General features: G+C 40.5%; 1 protein-coding gene across 4 annotated transcripts in view; it reads left to right on the top strand.

The window, feature by feature from the left end:
* The window catches only part of VPS13C (vacuolar protein sorting 13 homolog C), a 483,673-nt gene that overhangs the window by 175,253 nt on the left and 290,786 nt on the right, over positions 1-17,634 (top strand). For all 4 annotated transcript variants that reach the window (XM_029575527.1, XM_029575524.1, XM_029575525.1 and 1 more), the window contains 2 exons: positions 2,179-2,255; positions 4,682-4,741. In XM_029575527.1, coding sequence (XP_029431387.1) covers positions 2,179-2,255; positions 4,682-4,741 — 137 coding nt within the window. The remainder of the gene's footprint in view (positions 1-2,178; positions 2,256-4,681; positions 4,742-17,634) is intronic.

Below are 17,634 nucleotides of genomic sequence, written 5' to 3' on the forward strand. Positions count from 1 at the left end.
AAAGATGCACAGTGTTAATAGTGAAAAAGTGTGCAAACATGTATTGGGGTGTTTATGGCAACTTTACATCTTTCCCATTGAGTTCATTTTAAACAGTGGAGTAGTAAATTATATGACTGGCAGTACTGTATAAGTACAACTTATATTTTTGTGTTCAATTCATTGATAAGAGTAGGTTTAGTTTTATTTTCGAGAGGATATAACTTATGTTTGAAAGAGTATCAGCTATTAGCATATATCAATATCATCTATAGTACTTTACTATTTTCTTTAAGGTGTAGTTATGTGTGTTGGGGAAGGTAGTAGTATTAACTTTGCCTTCAAGTTAAACATTTGTCATTTGCCAAGATTTGATTAGTCTTTAACATACAATCTGGGCTACTGATTACTTGTATTATGATGCTTCTCCTTAAATGCCCATTGAACAACCCCTTGTGTGTTGCTTTTTATTGTCAAACCCTAATGTACATTTACAGTTCAAAGCGAACATGAACAAGAGAGAAAAGTACAAAGATAATGCTATGGTGAAAATGTCTTATCCTGATAGCAGAATAAACCATGGTACCCACCATATCTTTGTTCTGAAGGAGCTGTGGGTGTTGATCCATTCCTGATCAACGGGGAAGATTCACTTCTGGGCCCTTGGGGTTTACACACTTAGACTTGGACAAAATAGTTTCCATACAGTAAATCTTTACTGAAATAACTTATTTTATTGTAATGATCTGACAAACAGTACATTTTCTTGGAGATGTGCCTGACTAAGTGGACACTGCCCTCGAAAGCTCATGCCTCAATAAATTGGTTAGTCTGTAAGGTGCCACCCACCTCTTGTCATTTTTGCTATACCATACTAACACGGCTAGCCCTCTATAAGATCTTTCCTTCAGTGGTGGCTTCCTTCTTGCCATTCTCCAATAGTGTCCATGTTTGTGAAGGAATCTTGAAATAGGTGAACAGTCAACATTTTCCGCAGTCTCAACCAGCGATCTCTCTAGTCCTTTTGAAATAATCTTAGGGCTCACTGTGACCACCTGCAGCAGTTTCTTTAACCCATGGCTATGGACTTTGAAAGGGTGGCTTATTGCAGTGTCCTGGTGGTACCAATCTGTTTTCATTTTACAGTGATGGACCTGACAGTGCCCCATGGGATATTCAAACACATTTGGGGAAGGCTATAAAATAATTTGTCTGTACATTTGAATGTTACCCCAAATTTAATTTGGCAGCTTCTTATAACGTGTTGTGACCTTTTGCTTCATATTCACTTTATACAACAGAAGCAGCTTGATTCTTCATCCAGGAATCAACTTAAATCGACTGGACTCACTTTAATTTCAATAAGTTAAATACATTATTTGAACCAAAGCTGCAGTCAATTCAGTTTCTTTTTTTTTTTTTAATTCTTAATTACTTTTAGAATACTTCTATAATTCTTTCATGATGAAAGTGTGGAATATGTTGTGTGAAACAATCTCCTACTTTAATACATGTTGAATTGTATCTTTTAGACAGAATGTGAAAAGTGTACAAGGATGTGAAGACTAGGCAAGGCACTGTATATACAAAGGACAATTTTTAGATCCTTGTGGGTTGGTTGCTGCATTGCGTGTGCTTGGTATCCTGGACCTGCAAGCCAATTTTGAAAGGGAAACACCCTACAAAATTTACTTTTAAAATTGCTGCAGGGATATTTCCTTGCATAGTTTTCACATGCACAATATGCAGACTAAATATGTAAAAAGCAAGCATGGGGATTTCCAAGTGGAATCCCTGCATTTACTTTTGTTGGGCTGCCTCACCCCCCAGCACCACCTTTTTCCCTTACAGGAAAAAGCAGCAGTTCAGCCTGGGCAGTTTTCAAAGGACCCTTCTCCATAGGCAAAGATCCATTTACCTGCAGAGAATCCTTTTGAAAATTGCACCAGCATTTTAAAATTGGAAATGAGAAATGATTACAATTGGAGATGGTAGTTATTACGTTATACAGTATACATTATGCATGAAGCTCTGCCTTGACGGTTTTAGTAGATTATTCATGCAACTCATTGTGACCTTTCTATTTCTTAAACTGATGGGCATGAACCCATTTTTTAAAATAAAAGGGCCATCTTTTGATGTGTTAAAACTTTCTTTTAAATATTGAAATCTAAACTATTAACATCTGGTATATTGTAGGATCCAAAAAACAACCACTTCATCTAATTAGCTCTTCTGATCCAGGACTAGACCTTTTGAAAGTAGAATATATTAAGGTAAGGACATACAAGGCTTTTATTTAATTATAATCATATTGTGCTTTAGGCTTGTGAAAGGCTCTCTTTTTTTTCTTAGTATCAGGGATATTATAACATTCTTTGTTTTACAAACAGTGGAGAAGTTAGTTACATGATTTATTTATTTAACATTTTTATATACCGAAATTCATGTAGCAAAGTTACATATCATTTCGGTTTACATTATAACAGAAACAAGCATGTAAGAATGCGATTACATCAAACCGGGAGAATAAACTCGGATCAAGGAACTGGGGAGTAACTTATAAAGATAACGATTAGGTAGTGAGATTCTATAACTGAAACCTGGCTGAGTATCTGGAAGTCATGTTACATGGTGCTTGTTGCAAGGTGTATAAATTACAAAGATTACGATATGGTAATGAGATTCTACAACTGGGACCTGTCTAAGTGTATGGGAGATATGTTACATGGTGCATATTGCATGGTGCATATTGATGGGCGATTATTGGTATGGGTTAAAAGCTTGTTGATGTTACCTAGAAATACAATAAGTACACCCATTATATTGCAGGGCTTTCCAAACTGTGGGTTGGGACCCCAAATGGGGTTGAAAAAACCTTCAGCTGGTGTTATGAAATGCCTGAAATGGGAGTACTCTTCAGAAGCATTAGTAGTGGCAGGCAGAACACACTCGCAATTCCTGCAGTGACTCTAGCCTTGCATGTTTTCTCTGGGAATAGGAAGCCCTGTATGAAGCGGGCGTGGGGCCACTCCAAGGCCTGTGAACTTGCACTGGCTTACAGGCCCTGTGCTAACTCTTAAGTACTAATGCTGCTGCCACTTGCAGATCACCATCAGGCTTTGGAGCCAGCAGAGGGTAAGGGAGGGCTGAGGATGCATGGGCCCAAATAAATTGCCATGGCTCCTCCTCATCCGCTACTGAACTTAACTCAAGAGAATATAGTTTCCCCTGTCATCAACCTGCCCTCACTAGTTGTCATCCATCCTGGGACCTAAAGGAAAATGTTGCCACTGAGCCTGGTCCAGTGGAATGTTGAAAGAAGGGGCTGTTTGAAGGGAGAGGTCAGATGTAGGAGGGGGTTTGAGAATGAGATCAGGTAAAGCAGGATTGGCTGAGGAGGGTGAGAGGAAAATTAAAGAAGATTGACTGGAGTATATAGGAGAAGAGTTAGGAGTGAGAGGAGATCAGCTGGGAGATATGAGAAGGGTTGGAGGAAGTGAGGCAGGGCTGTGATAGAGGGATTGAGGATGAGTGAGGAGGAAAGCATGACAGGAATCATTGGTTATCCCAGGACAAGCAGGATGCTAGTCCTCACATATGGGTGACGTCACTGACGGAGCCCTATTGCGGGAAAACCTTCTGTCAAAGTTTCTAGAAACTTTTGACTGGTACTCTGAGCTCATTGAGCATGCCCAGCATGCCATGATATTCTCTGCCACAGAAGTCTCACTTCAGTCTTGTATGTAGCATTAAGCTTTAGCAAAAATAAAATAAAAGGAAGCATACCTAACTCCGCGGGGTGGCGGGTGGGTTCTGTGAGCCCATGGAGTGAAGTACAGTAATTGTTCGACTGAGGGAAGTCAAAGCTCCTTGTTGAGATTGACTTCTGATGAGCCAGTCGTCTAAGTAGGGAAAAACATGGACACTTTCCTTGTGCAAGTGTGCTGCTATTACTGCCAGACATTTGGTGAATACTCTGGGAGCAGAGGCAAGTCCGAATGGCAGTACTCTGTATTGGAAATGTTGATGACCCGCCATGAAGCACAAGTACTTGAGATGAGGAGGGAATATTGGAATGTGAGCGTAAGCATCTTGAAGATCCAGAGAACAAAGCCAATCTCCTGTTTGAAGAAGTGGAAGCATGGTGCCTAGCGAAACCATCCTGAACTTTTCTTTTTTTTAGAAATTTGTTGAGATTTCTGAGGTCTAGGATGGGCCGTAGGCCTCCGTTTTTCTTTGGAATGAGGAGATACCGGGAATAGAATCCTCTAGGGTCTTGTGAATTTTCAAGTGCTGAATTAGTCACATTGGATAAAAGTTTGGGAGGCCCTACAAAAATGGTTGCAGATATTTTTGAAATGGATATAATCCAAATATTTCTTTGGGGTCATGGTATATAATACACAAGTAACTTGAGCTGTAGGGGAGGACACAGAAGATGAGTTTTAGCAATGATATTCCTAGTTTCCAGTCATGACTTGTGCATGGATTTAATGGTTGCTTGGATGATTAAATGTGTAGGCTTATATAATCTGTGATGTCCAGTTTTCTCTATTAGCAACACTTGGAGATTTGAAGACCATCCGTACAATACATTGAATAGGATAATTTTAAATTGGTTCATGGATAAGTAACTAATGTTAGTTACTTTCTATCTAGCCTGCCTATTTAATGTCTTAACTATGTTTTTCTTATTCAGGCTGATAAAAATGGTCCAAGTTTTCAAACTTCTTTTAATAACACAGAGCAAACGCTTCAGGTAAGAGAATTGTGCATTTTACTTTTTCAGAAAGCATCAATACTATGTATTTAATGTTTTCTTTTGTAAGAGCAACAGCAATTTACAGTACAAAAAAAACCTCACTTAAACAAGAAACATTAACTTTACATTCCAAATGGTAAATAAAAACAGCTCTGTGGGGGTGTCTGTGAGATAGGGACGGGAAAGACTAGAGACATCAAAATAAAATAGAACTAGCAAAATGTCATAAATCTTTAATCTAATAAGCCAAATTAATGCTTTTTTTTTTTACTAGGATCAGCAGACCATTTAAATAAGCATATTTAAATTAAAAGCTACACACGGCAAAAAAAACCCCCAAAAAACATACAACTCAGGTATCATATCAGGAGATATTAAATTAATAACTATTACTAATGTATTTTGTTGATCAGGTACTGACTTAATTCTGCTAATTTGATTTTTTTTATCATCTGAGGAAAAGGTACTCGCCTTTTTGTTTTTTGGAAAACTTTTTCTTCAAAACCTGCTTAGCAGACAACTGGAAATATTGCTGAGTGGGTTGTACAATTCAGTAAAAATTCCCTAGGACCAGCAGAGTTTTAACTGGTGGACTGTGGGTAACAAAAAGTTTTACTGGAGCCAGTGGCAACAGTTACAGAGTCTGTGGAGTCTGCAGAATTCTTGCCGAAGCTGGAGTGTTATATCATCAAAGCCTCAGTTGGGCATGGTTGCATAGAGCCAGGACCCTGATGAACAGTGACAAATGCCTGCTACATGGAGACAGCATCTTTTAAGGATGCAGCCCTGCCAACTGTTTTGAATGCTGAATTGAACCCAGAGCTGAAGCATAGAAGAAAGATCAGTGCTAAAGACTGTAATCTTAAATTCAGCATCCTCGCTGTCTTGACCCATATCTTCATTTTAATTTCTTTTGAAAATTTTGCCATATTAAATTGTTTATCTCAATTTAAAATTTACAAAAATCAGTAAAAGCTTGAATAAACCATTTCAGAGGAAGTGCTGCATGTTGGCCACTGGAAAAATTGTTTACTATTTAAATAGTAATTGTACTAGGCCTAATGCTTGCACTGAGTCATAGAAATATAGCAAATTGCAAGAATTTAAAATTAATCAAAATAAAGCCTCATCTAACCACTTCATTAGTTACCGTAAATAGTAAAAACATGCTCTCTATGGTTATTTTTTTTCATACAGTATCAAACTAAAGAATGTACTGATTGCCTTGAAGTGATGACTATAGTAAAATGTCTTACTGTTTCACTGCTTTCACTCCCAGAATTTGACATACAATAATGTGTTTATCTCTATCTTTAAATTCCCCTCTTGTGTTTTCTGTTGGGGTCATGGTGTCATAGAATTATTTCCTTTTAAAAGGTAAAACGTAACTGCAGCCAATTTACTATGTCAGAGAAATGATTAAAACTAATCCAGGTCCATTTTACAGTAATAGAGTATGTTAGGAAGACCATTTCATTGAGCAAAACATTCTCTTTTGAAAGTCGTAGATTCAAGTATTCAGCTGATAGAATCTTTTTGAGACTGCCCTACATCATGTTCTGGTGCTTTTGAATAATGAACAAAAGGAGAGGGAAGTAGGTTACCTCAAATTTGTGCTGTTAACCTCATTTCTTTTAAATATGTGTTGACATTTTTCTCTGAACCACTTAACTAAATGCTTTCTGTGTTAGCTGCCTAACAGTTTTTTGTCAGAGTTTTTTCTATTCAATCTATTATATGTTATAGGGAACATGAAATGGAATAACATGTTAATTTTTTATCTATAATTTATACTAAATAAAATCAGTATCAAACTTTCTAAATTTCTGACCCTTGTGTATTCCTAACAGTATTTAAACAGTCAAAAGCATTTGACTCATAAAATTAGAGTAAAAGTGAACATGATTCAGCCAACATGTTGGGATCCAGAATATTAAAAAAAACAAAACCCAAAAACTGGTTTGTATGTTCTGAGCCAATCAGAATGGTAACTTTTTTCCTGCATCTCCTGTTTTAATGTAAACAGGTATGATTTCTATATTAAACAAGGATGTCTGTATATAAAAATTAAAAATAAAATTAATTCATGAGTGAAGTGTAACAGGTAAATAGGGAAAAATTATTTCTCAGAGTACAAGCAGGATTGGTAATCCTCGCACATAGGTGATGACATCAGATGGAGCCTGGCACAGAAAAGTTTCCAGAACTTTGACTTGGCCTGAGCATGCCCACATCTGTACCATGCGTGCACACAGGGTCCCTCTTCAGTCTGCGTTTTCCACAGAGCTTTGCATCACGGTTTGAGTGAGCTCTTGGCTTTTTTTCTCTAAAAGTTGTGGAAAATATCCCCCCCCCCCCCCCCCCCCCCCCCCGATTTTGTTTTTCTTTGGGTTTTTGCATTCCATCAACACCATGTCCCTCCCGTAGTCTCCTCAGCTACGTTTATTGGCATTTCGGGTAAGTTTTCTTTACATTGACCTTCCCTGTGGCAGGGGGTGCCTGCTGGTCATCGTAGGCCATCACTGTTGTCATTTTTACATCCTCCTTTTATCATTTGTCATGTCCACAACTGGTTTTCGTTGATGCCTCCAGTGTCCAAGGGCCGTATCTATCAAGGATCACCAGGATATATGTGTCCCCTGCCAGTGGCATCACACAAAGTCCGGGGTTGCCGTAAGTGCGCCCAAATGACCCCGAAGGGATTTTGTGCCTGACTCGACAAGATGGAGAAACACTTCGGGTTGGGAAGTCTGAGCCATTGACTTTAGCATCAGTGGTGTCAGCACCAATGGAGCTTGGAGCCGTGCCAAATAACACCATGCCATGAACATCAGTTGGACCATCAGTTCCTTCAGTGCTGCCGGTGGATAGGAGAGCCAGAAATTGGTCACACTGTCCCTTCCAGGTCGAGGAGGTCAGGTTCCCCATCTTTGACCTTGGCACCTGGGAAAAGCGGGCTGAGCACAGAGGGAAGCTGAGGAAGCATCTGCACCAGCTACCTTTGCACGGTCCCGGGCACAGGTATGTTCTGGCTCATGCTGTAATGCCACCAAAGCAACCCCATGGCGAGGATCACTCATCCTCCATAGATGCTAGGGGTCCGCAACTGCCTCCACCAGTCCTGGTGCCAGTCACTAATCTACCTCAGGGATTTAAGGAAGATCTGGCCACACCTCCTTTCTCCCAGCCAGTGTTGGCTTCAACAACTTTAGAGAGGGAGCTGGAGCAGCTCATCCAGCTGGTGGTAGAGAGGGCAGTGCAGGCCATAGGTCCTGTGGGACTGATGGCACTGATTCCAGTTCTACCCAATTTGGAACCACTGCTGGAATGGCTCAGTGTGCTCATTGGTATGTTACCGACCTGGCTAGCATTGATTCTGGGGAGGCCATCGATGCTCAGCAGGGCACCAATACTTCTCTTGACCGATAAGGTGGTCACTCCTGGTTCCTTAGGGGAGGAAGCTCTGCCTAGGCTGGCAGAGACACTGTGGCCTTCTGCCTCCATCCAGCTTTGCCAGGGCCTGCACCACATTTTTTTAAGGCCAAATTATAAAAGGCCCATGCATGCAAATACCGGGGGTTACACGTGTGACTGGGCCTTGCGCGTGCTGAGCACGTTTTCGAAAGGGCCTGGTCATGCATGTAACCCTTAGTATGCGCAGAAGGGCCGGGGGATGTGGGCTGGGCTGGGTGCGGGCTGGGACAGCGCCATTAGCTGCTATCCTGGCGAAGTGAGCACCAGCAGCCGGCCAGCGCGCGGAGTTTCTTCTGCTCCAGTGGAGCAGTAAGTATGAAAATAAAAAATTTGCGGATAGTTAGGGTAGGTTTAGGGGGCGGGGAGGAGAGGGGAAAAGGGAGGTAGGTTAGTGTTAGGGAACTGGTAAAAAATGCAAATTACATCACCGCACGTAATTTGAAAAATCCCCCCCCCCCCCCAGTGCATGGAAGAGGCCGTCTGCACATGCTTGCAGATATTAAAAGCTGGCATGCATGTGCACGCTGGAATCCTATTTTATAACATGCTAAGTTGAGTCAGAGGATGCAATTCATAGTAACATGGATATAGACATGGTTTGAGATGAGCCTTCCTCCCAGATGGAAGGGGTTGTGTTATTAAGGGGCCCAGTGAAGGCCCTCCTGCAGCAAAATCAGACTCCTGTAAGATGAGTCTTGGTTTTCCTTGACCACATGGCAGCAACAGTGCCTGTTATCTAATGAGATGATTGAATATTAGAAGTATACATTGGAGCCTTTGTCTGTGTGATCAACTGTGGCAACATATCTCATCATGGTGATGATTGGAATGAAAGAAAAAACCATCACATCACCTGGAATGAAATGATTGGAATGAAATGATTGGAATGAAAGAAAAAACCATCACATCACCAAACCATCACCTTCAAAAAACCATCACATACTGGAACGAATGCCTACAGCCTATTAAAGACTTACTCTCAAGCCTCAACTTAGTATTGAATGCCAATAAAACCGAAATGCTCATTGTCTCCCAGGATCCCCTTACAATATCTTCTAGCCTCTCTCCACCAAACACAAATAGCATGTTCTCACCTGACGTCAGAGACCTTGGAGCCTGGCTAGACAACCACCTAAACCTAAAAAAGTTCATAAACACTACCACAAAGGACTGCTTTTACAAACTGCAAGTCCTCAAAAAACTTAAACCCCTCCTTTACTTCTCCGACTTCAGGCTAGTACTGCAATCCATCATATTATCTAAGCTCGACTATTGCAACTCCTTTCTGCTAGGTCTACCCATCAACACCATCAAACCATTACAGATGGTACAGAATTCAGCTGCTAGAATTCTCACAAGCTCTAACAAAAAAGATCATATCACCCTAATCCTTCGTAACCTACATTGGCTTACTATTAAACACAGGATACTCTATAAGGTACTCACAATCGTCCACAAAGCGACAAACAAACTAGCTCCTATTATGTTAAGCTCTCAACTCCAACCGCACACATCTTCTAGACCTATTAGAAGTGCATACAAAGGAACACTGCATGCCCCACAAATAAAATCATCATTGAGCAAACGAGCACTATCTTCAGCAGGCCCCCACCAGTGGAACTCGCTCCCCCCAGATCTAAGACTTGAACCCAGTCATCAAGAATTCAAAAAAAGACTGAAGACCTGGCTTTTCCAACAAGCCTTCCCAGACTCTTAATTCTACTCAGACAGAAAGACATCCTAAATATGAGGTATCCCCAAATTATGGACACCGCACCAAGTCCTACTATCAGGACCCTGCAACTGTACAACAATCTTTGAGTCCAAAAGTTCATCACATTTTATTGCATCTATTTTGCAGCGCTAATATATCATTATCTCTACGTTAAATAGTTAAACTGTATATATAATATTTATTTATTACTATGTTAAATTGACATACAGTTATATTGCTCCATCTGTTCTACGGTTCTGTGTAAAGCCAGTTATATCGTTCCATCTGTTCTACGGTTCTATGTAAAGCCCCTCTCTCTGTTGGGCAGTTTATCGTTTTATGTAAACCGGAGTGATTTGTAGTCCTTACAAGAACTTCGGTATATAAAAATTAAAAATAAATAAATAAGCCCTACAATGCAGGTGGTTAAAACTCAGTCCTGGATGTGGTCTTCCCTCTGTGGGTTCCACCTCAAGTGACTTTTTCCACTGATGCTTCCACCAGGGAGTGGCGAGCTGGTTCAACTTTAGCTCAAGGGATTTGGTCCTTTCTGAAGAATTGTCTTAAGATTAATCTGTTAGAGCTATGAGATATAAGATTATGCATGAAAGGCTTTCTCTTACCTGATGGGAAAGAGAATTTTGATTCAAATGGACAATCAATTGGCCATGTTCTTGCTTGTTTACATAGGGGACACTGGCTTCTCTGACAGGAAAAACTCTGAATCTGGGCATGGGCTTTTGGTTCTGGAGCTCACCCGCAAGTGACATACCTTCCAGCAGCCCAAAACACATCCAAGGACACATCCAAGGACCACTCTTCCTCCGCATGAGTGGTCCTTGGATGAATGTTGGCAGACAGTTGATGTAACCTTTGGAAGTCAGCTGACAATAGATGTATTTGCTTCAGTTGAAAGGTTTTGCTCCATACTTCCAAGTATAGTTTGGCTCCCAACACTTTTCTGCTACAGTGGGATATACTGATTTTCTTTATGCCAATCTGCCAATTCTGTTAATTGTGAGAACAATCCAGAAGATGCTTAGGGACCATGCAAGAATGATTCTCATTGCTCCATCAAGGCCAAGACACATATGGTTCCCCTACTTTATCTGGTAGTTTGAGCAGCCTCTGATCCCAAAGAGGACTTCTTCATCTCTCATGAGCTACCAATGATAAAGCATGAGCTAAATTAAAATAATAAATGTCACAGAAACGAGGCAAATTCTGCCATCTGGATCTGTCTTCTTTGGCCAACATGGCATGGTGGTTGAATGCTCAGTAGTTTTCTCCCTGCTCCTTCTAAGAGAAGAGGAAGACAGGTTAATCTCAGCCAGTAAGCCTTCAACTAGAAGGTCCTATAACTTAAATGGAAAAGACTTTCATCCCAGTGTCATTCCGGCTTTCTGGAATCATTCACCTGTAGCTCAAAGGACTTGCTCCAGTACTCGTTTTTGTTTTTTTCTTTGGGACTTAGTATGTAATAGGGAAAAGTGCCAAAGGCCCCAGCCAGGGGATGGGAGACATTAAGTGCTTGTGTGGGAGTGATGCCTTCTAGATGGCAGCATGTGGCAAATGGAGGAAGGAGGCTGAAGCACCAATCCAGGAATTCTTTCTCTTCTTATCTTCTCAAAAGACTCCAGCTTGAGAAATTTTGTGTATTACCCATTGGATAATCTTTGGGAGATACATTTGCCCTAAGCTATTCATAGCTTCATATCACACTTTAATTTTTTGAGTATCATGAGAGAATGTTTTAAGTATGTTGTGTCAAGATTACAGTTAAGATATATTGTGGAGAAGGTCAGGGATTGTTGGGGGGGGGTTGCTGGGGTTGTGATGACATTGTTTAAAGAGGAGAGAATCTGCTGCAAGGGGTGGTGGGTAGTATTGGGATGGGTAGGGAGAGGAGGGAATTTGGCTAGGAAGAGGACAGTTCCCAGGGATGCGCAGGGGTGGGGATTCTTTTTTCAAAGTGGTGTTACGTTATGGGATAATTTAAGAAGATGGTTTTCTCTTGGGGGAAAATGGGAATGGCTACTTAGGGATTGTAAGGAGTGATAGGAAGGAGGGGTTATTTAACTGGGCATGTAGAAAATTATTTTGCTGAATACCAAAGGGTTGAATTCCCCATGTAAAAGACTTTTATTCTTTCAAGAAGCTGAAATTCTCAGGGCTTCTATTATATTTTGTCAAGAGACCCATCTTAGGAGGTGCAACAAAGATGTATTATGTTCCAAGTTTTACCAACAATTTTTGGCTTCGGTGACAGTAAGACACAAATATTGTGGGGTGGGAATCTTATTTTCCAGATACTAAGTGGTAGATATAAAGGCAACCAAGAGAGATACAGAGGGTAGATTTATTGGGGTTAAAATGGTAATGTTAAGGTACTTTGTACCCTGGTGAATATTTATGCTCCCAACATGGGGCAAGGAACATTTTTAGAAATGCTATCATTGAGGTTGGCTAATTGGGCTGAGGGGCACTTCTTTGTAGGTGGTAACTAATTTCATGTGCTATCCTTATCTAGATAACTCAAAAAGGGAGGCAACAGGTTCCCATGTGCCTCAGGTTGTGTTTAAACACATGCTAACTGTTAGTTTTGATTGACATATGGCACCTGAGATATCCAACTGCATGTATTTTATTCTTTTTTCTCTAAGGTACATCTGACATACTCAAGACTTTACCGTTTTTTAATTGATAAAACCCTGGTAGGTCAGACGGTAGATGTAAGGTTAGGAAACATTACATGATCAAACCATGCCCCAATTTGGGTTACTTTTTCTATACAGCCTGATTTCACGGGTGGGAAATTTTGGCCTCTGAATGACAGTCTTCTGTATGATATAATGTTGAACAGCTGACATGAGAGTATCTTTGGGTAAATGATACAGGAGAATGCAAGCCAGTAACTATATGAAGGGGTGATTTAGGAGTAAGTTAATATCATGAGCCACTTATGTCAAGAAAGAACGGGAGGTCACCTGGATATACCTTTTACAAAGAATACCCAAGTTGGAATTGCAGCACAAAAGATCCTTAGATCAAAAGACTTTTAGAGAAATTAGAACTGGCTAGGTATGAGTTGCAGACCCTAGATTTAACTTACCATATCAAATGTATTTGGTTAAATAGGATTTTTTTGAATTTTGGAGATAATCCAGGATGCTTGTTGACCAGGAGACTTAAGGAGAGCACTACTCAGAATCACATTATGGAAATGAAAGCTCGAGACAGGAAGCTCTTGTTTGATTCAAAGAGTATAAGTCAACATTTCACCCAGTTTTATGAGGAGTTGTATTCTTAATGAGGGGCAGTTGTTTGGGAGTCTGAGATAGATACCTATCTGGAAGGAGTTTTGTTGCCCTGTTTGGAAGGATGGTAAGGGATTCCTGAATGGTGAAATTAAGGGTGAGGAGGTAGCACAGGTGATTAAGGAGTTGAAATCTGGTAAGGCCCCAGGGCTGGATGGCTTCACAGCCAAATTTTACAAAATATTTCAATTGGTACTGGGTAAGGGTATTGACATGACATGCAACTTCATGTTTTGTTATACACAATGGTTCAACATAGGTCTTGCATTTCAGTTTGTTTTAGTAAGCTTTTGTATTTCTCTGTGTGTGTGGGGAGATAAATGTGGGGTGGTTTATGATGCAATTTTGATTTAGAAAGAGGCAGATGTTGTCAGGTCTAGATGCCGATCTCAATAAATCAACTTCTCACGCACATGTCATTGGCACTAAATAACTCTAAAACCAAAATACTGTTTATCTGTAACAAGGTAACAGAGAAAATAGAGACTGACATTTCAAACTGTCTCCCTACATATAAGATCCAACAGGATGTCAGAGATCTAGGTTGTATTCTTGACTCGGAGCTTAATATGAAAACTTCAGTGAAGACCATCATAAAAGATGGTTTTCATAAACTGCGAGTGTTAAGGAGATTAAAGCCATTATTGCACTCAAACGATTTTCGAATTGTGGTACAGGCATTGATTTTACCCAAATTAGACTATTGTAATGCCCTATGGCTAGGTTTGCCACTATCAACTATCCGCCCGCTGCAGCTGTTGCAGAACGCTGCGGCGCGACTTCTAACCGATACAAAAAAGTTTGATCATGTTTCTCCGGTATTGATGGGATTGCATTGGTTGCCGGTTCAGTCTCGTATACAATACAAATGCTTAACCTTAATTCACAAAGCCATTTACGGCAGGAATTCTGAATGGCTAAATGCCTCATTACGTATTCATGTTCCAGCACGGAACCTGAGATCACTTGGGCAGGCCCTGTTGACCAAACCATCACCCAAACTGGCCCATCTGAGTTCAGTGAGGGAGAGGTCCCTGTCTTTAGCAGGACCAAAGATGTGGAATTCTTTGCCTGCTGAGATCCGGACAGAGGAGAACATCAATAGTTTCAGGAAGCAAATAAAAACCTGGGTATTCGAGCAGGCTTTTATGTTAATTAACTGACTTCGCCTACCATATCCCTATAGATTGAGGAGATATAAGGGGAATCAGGGGAAGAAGGGTTAATAGGGAGGAGGTTAGATGGGAGAGAGGATGGGAAGGAGGGTAAAATTTTGATGAGGAAAGGAGAAGAAATGGCTGGGTTTTACTTATTATTGTACTTAAAACGGTTTTAGTTTTTAATTTAATTTATTGGTGATGTAAGATGTGTAAGGATATGTTTTCTATATATGTATATGTATTTGAGTGTTGCTACTGCAATTCAATTTAATGTAAACCGCCTTGAAATTAATTTGAAAGCCGGTATATAAAGTTGAATGAATAAATAAATAAATAAATAGTCCATAATGAGTAATTGTTTTATTTGCAATTGTACTGTTTGCTTTTTTTTTTTTGTATCTGGATGTATATGTGAAAATTTCCTAATAAAAATTAAATGATAAAAAAAAATTATGAAGCCTCCCTTTGAATCCTTGGAGTTGGCTACTCTGGCGTTTTTCAGTGGAAAGTGCTTTTTTTAATAGATTGATTGGATCAGTGATTTACAAGTGCTGGTTTCTTGTTCACCATACCTCTAGTTCTTCTACAACAGGGTAGTCCTGCATAATCACCCTAAGAGTCTTCAGACAGTGGTATCAGCTTTTTAAATCAATGAAGCCATTGTAATTTCTACCTTTATCCAAGAGCATAAAGGTAAAAAGGCTCTTCATTTCTTGGACTGTTAAGAGAGCATTTTCTTTCTATTTGAGAAGGACTCAGCGTTGGGCTACTCAGCTATTTGAATCCTTTGATCCCAATAAACTGGAAGAAGCAGTTGCTAACAGAACTCCATTAAATTGGCTAGCGGATTGTATTGCACCTTTTTGCATTGTCTGGTTTACAGATTAGACTCTTCTGAGCTCATCAAGTGAGATGTGAAAATATCAGTGGCTCACTTATGGGCCACTTCAGTTTGACATCTGCAAAGAAAGCTCTGACTTGGTCATCTGTGCACACCTTCACATCCCACTACTGTCTGATAGCATGTCAAGTTTTGGACTACCTGTTTACTCCTCCACTGCTGGGGCCAGATTGCTTATCAATAATTGCTGTGCTGTGCAATCCTCAGCTTGAAACTTCCCACTTGTCATGGATAATTTAGCCTTGCTTGTTGACAGAGAAAGCAAGTTTGCTTACTTATGTAAATGAGGTTCTCCATAGACAGGATGAATTAGCCATGCTTAAATCTTGCCCAGCTCCCTGGAAGTTGACTACCTTACTAAAACTAAACTCTGCAATAGACGGAAGGGTTCACAAGGTAGCATGTTTATGGAAACCACCATACATGCTTAGTGTGACACTGAACTTTGCAAGAAGGCTCTCTTCAGTGCCATCAGATGTCAACCATGTGTCATGACTGATTCTGCTATCTATAGAGAAACCTGTTTACAGGTAAGTGAACTTGCTCTCTCCTTGGGGTGGTGGTTTCTGAGCTGTCAAATTCAGAGTATTTCTTCCTTGGTGGGAGAGGGGAGGAGGGGGTATGAAGTTGCCTTCTCTTCCATTCTATCATCTTCATTAACTGGTTCTGTCATCATGGGCATGTCATGATGGGCTGAAAGAGGAACACTGTAATGTGCATGCTCAATACATTGCACAGACACATTTCCCTTTCTCAGCTGAAGACACAGTAACTCGCCAGTGCTGCTGCTCCCCCCTCAAAAGGGTTGTGGAGTTGACAGACATTGGGAGCAACTGGCTGTGACTGTAAAGCCATGAACTCCTGCTCTACCCTGGCAACCTGCGTTACTGTGGAGCTTGCTGAGATGGAAACAACTGATAACGCCAGCAGCAACATGAACTCCTGTCCTTTGGTGTCTTGCCCTGCCTTACCTTTGGCATGTGCAGCTGTTTCAGTAAGGGTATGTGGCTGCACGTGCTCACCTTACAATGACCACTGATGCATATAGATAGACAGATGGACACCTCCTGAATAATAGATGCTCTTGCTCCAATGAAATGTTCCACCACCAGCACAGAAGTTGACAAGTACAAAGAAAGATGAGGCAGTACAATTGGTTGCACCTCCAAAAAGGCCATTTCTCTGTAGACAAGCAGGACTAAATGCAGCTACACAAGTGGGTCTATACATGATCTCTCAGACCTCAGAAAGGAAAATCTTTGAGCATATGTGGGAGTTCCCGTGCATCAGCCACATATGAGTCTTTTGTTTGATGCAGCAGGACATTTCTCTCTCATTGACCCACAGTTTCTATCTGAATCATTTTTCTGTCATTTTTTCCTAGTTTTTAGTTATTTACCTGTTTTTTTTTTGTTCTTTGGTTTGCCTCATATTAAAATACTTTTTCACTTAGCCATGTCGGGGAAAGCTGCCTTTTAAGCTATATATAAGATGGCTATGGCATATCTTCACAAAATCTCTTAGGTATCTTAGGTGACCCTTCACTGTATGAAGCTTATGAAAGATGTCTTCAAGGGCCATTAGATACAAGCAGTTAAAATTGTTCTCTGAGACATTTTGTCCAGAGGGGAAAAAAGCCTCATCCATTGGTATCCAGAGCCTCCTAAAAAGAAGAGGTCTTCGTCACCTAAATGTCAGAGAAAAGATTCCTTTTCATCTCTCTGCCATCAGGAAAGAAGATTCCCCCACCAACCAGAGCACAAGCATAAATTGGCATACAAGTCATCTATAGCACAGACCATTATCTATATCTTCATCCGTGCTGGGCATCTCATTGGCACTGACATCTGAGCCCAGGGTATCTATGCATTAGAAGTATTCTTCGTTTCCAGTACCAGAATTGAACACTTTATCGGTTTTTCTGCTAGGTAAAGGTAGCACTGTATTTGTGAAGAGGGTGTAACATTTTATTTTTAAAAAAAAAGTATATGAAGGAAATAACATTGCCTGGAGAGAGATATTCATCTATCCTAGAAAGGTTTTCTCGGCAACTTGATTCTCCATTTCAGATTTTGCCTTTTCAAAGGAAATACCACAACCCTCTTAAGCCTGATCGAGTTCTCCAATCCATATTTAAGATTCAGTCTCAGAATCTCTCAACTGTTTTTCTGGGCATTCTCTTCCAGATTCTCCAGGAATACGTCTGATACTATATCCTGAAACAGAGAGAAGCAATTCCCCCTGGAGGATCTTGTCTATCTGATTTTTATCTAAAAAATGGCAGATTCTATCCAGTTTCCTGTTAAGAGACTCAGAACCATTGG

Source organism: Rhinatrema bivittatum, chromosome 13 (assembly GCF_901001135.1).
Source record: "Rhinatrema bivittatum chromosome 13, aRhiBiv1.1, whole genome shotgun sequence".
Classification (NCBI taxonomy): domain Eukaryota; kingdom Metazoa; phylum Chordata; class Amphibia; order Gymnophiona; family Rhinatrematidae; genus Rhinatrema; species Rhinatrema bivittatum.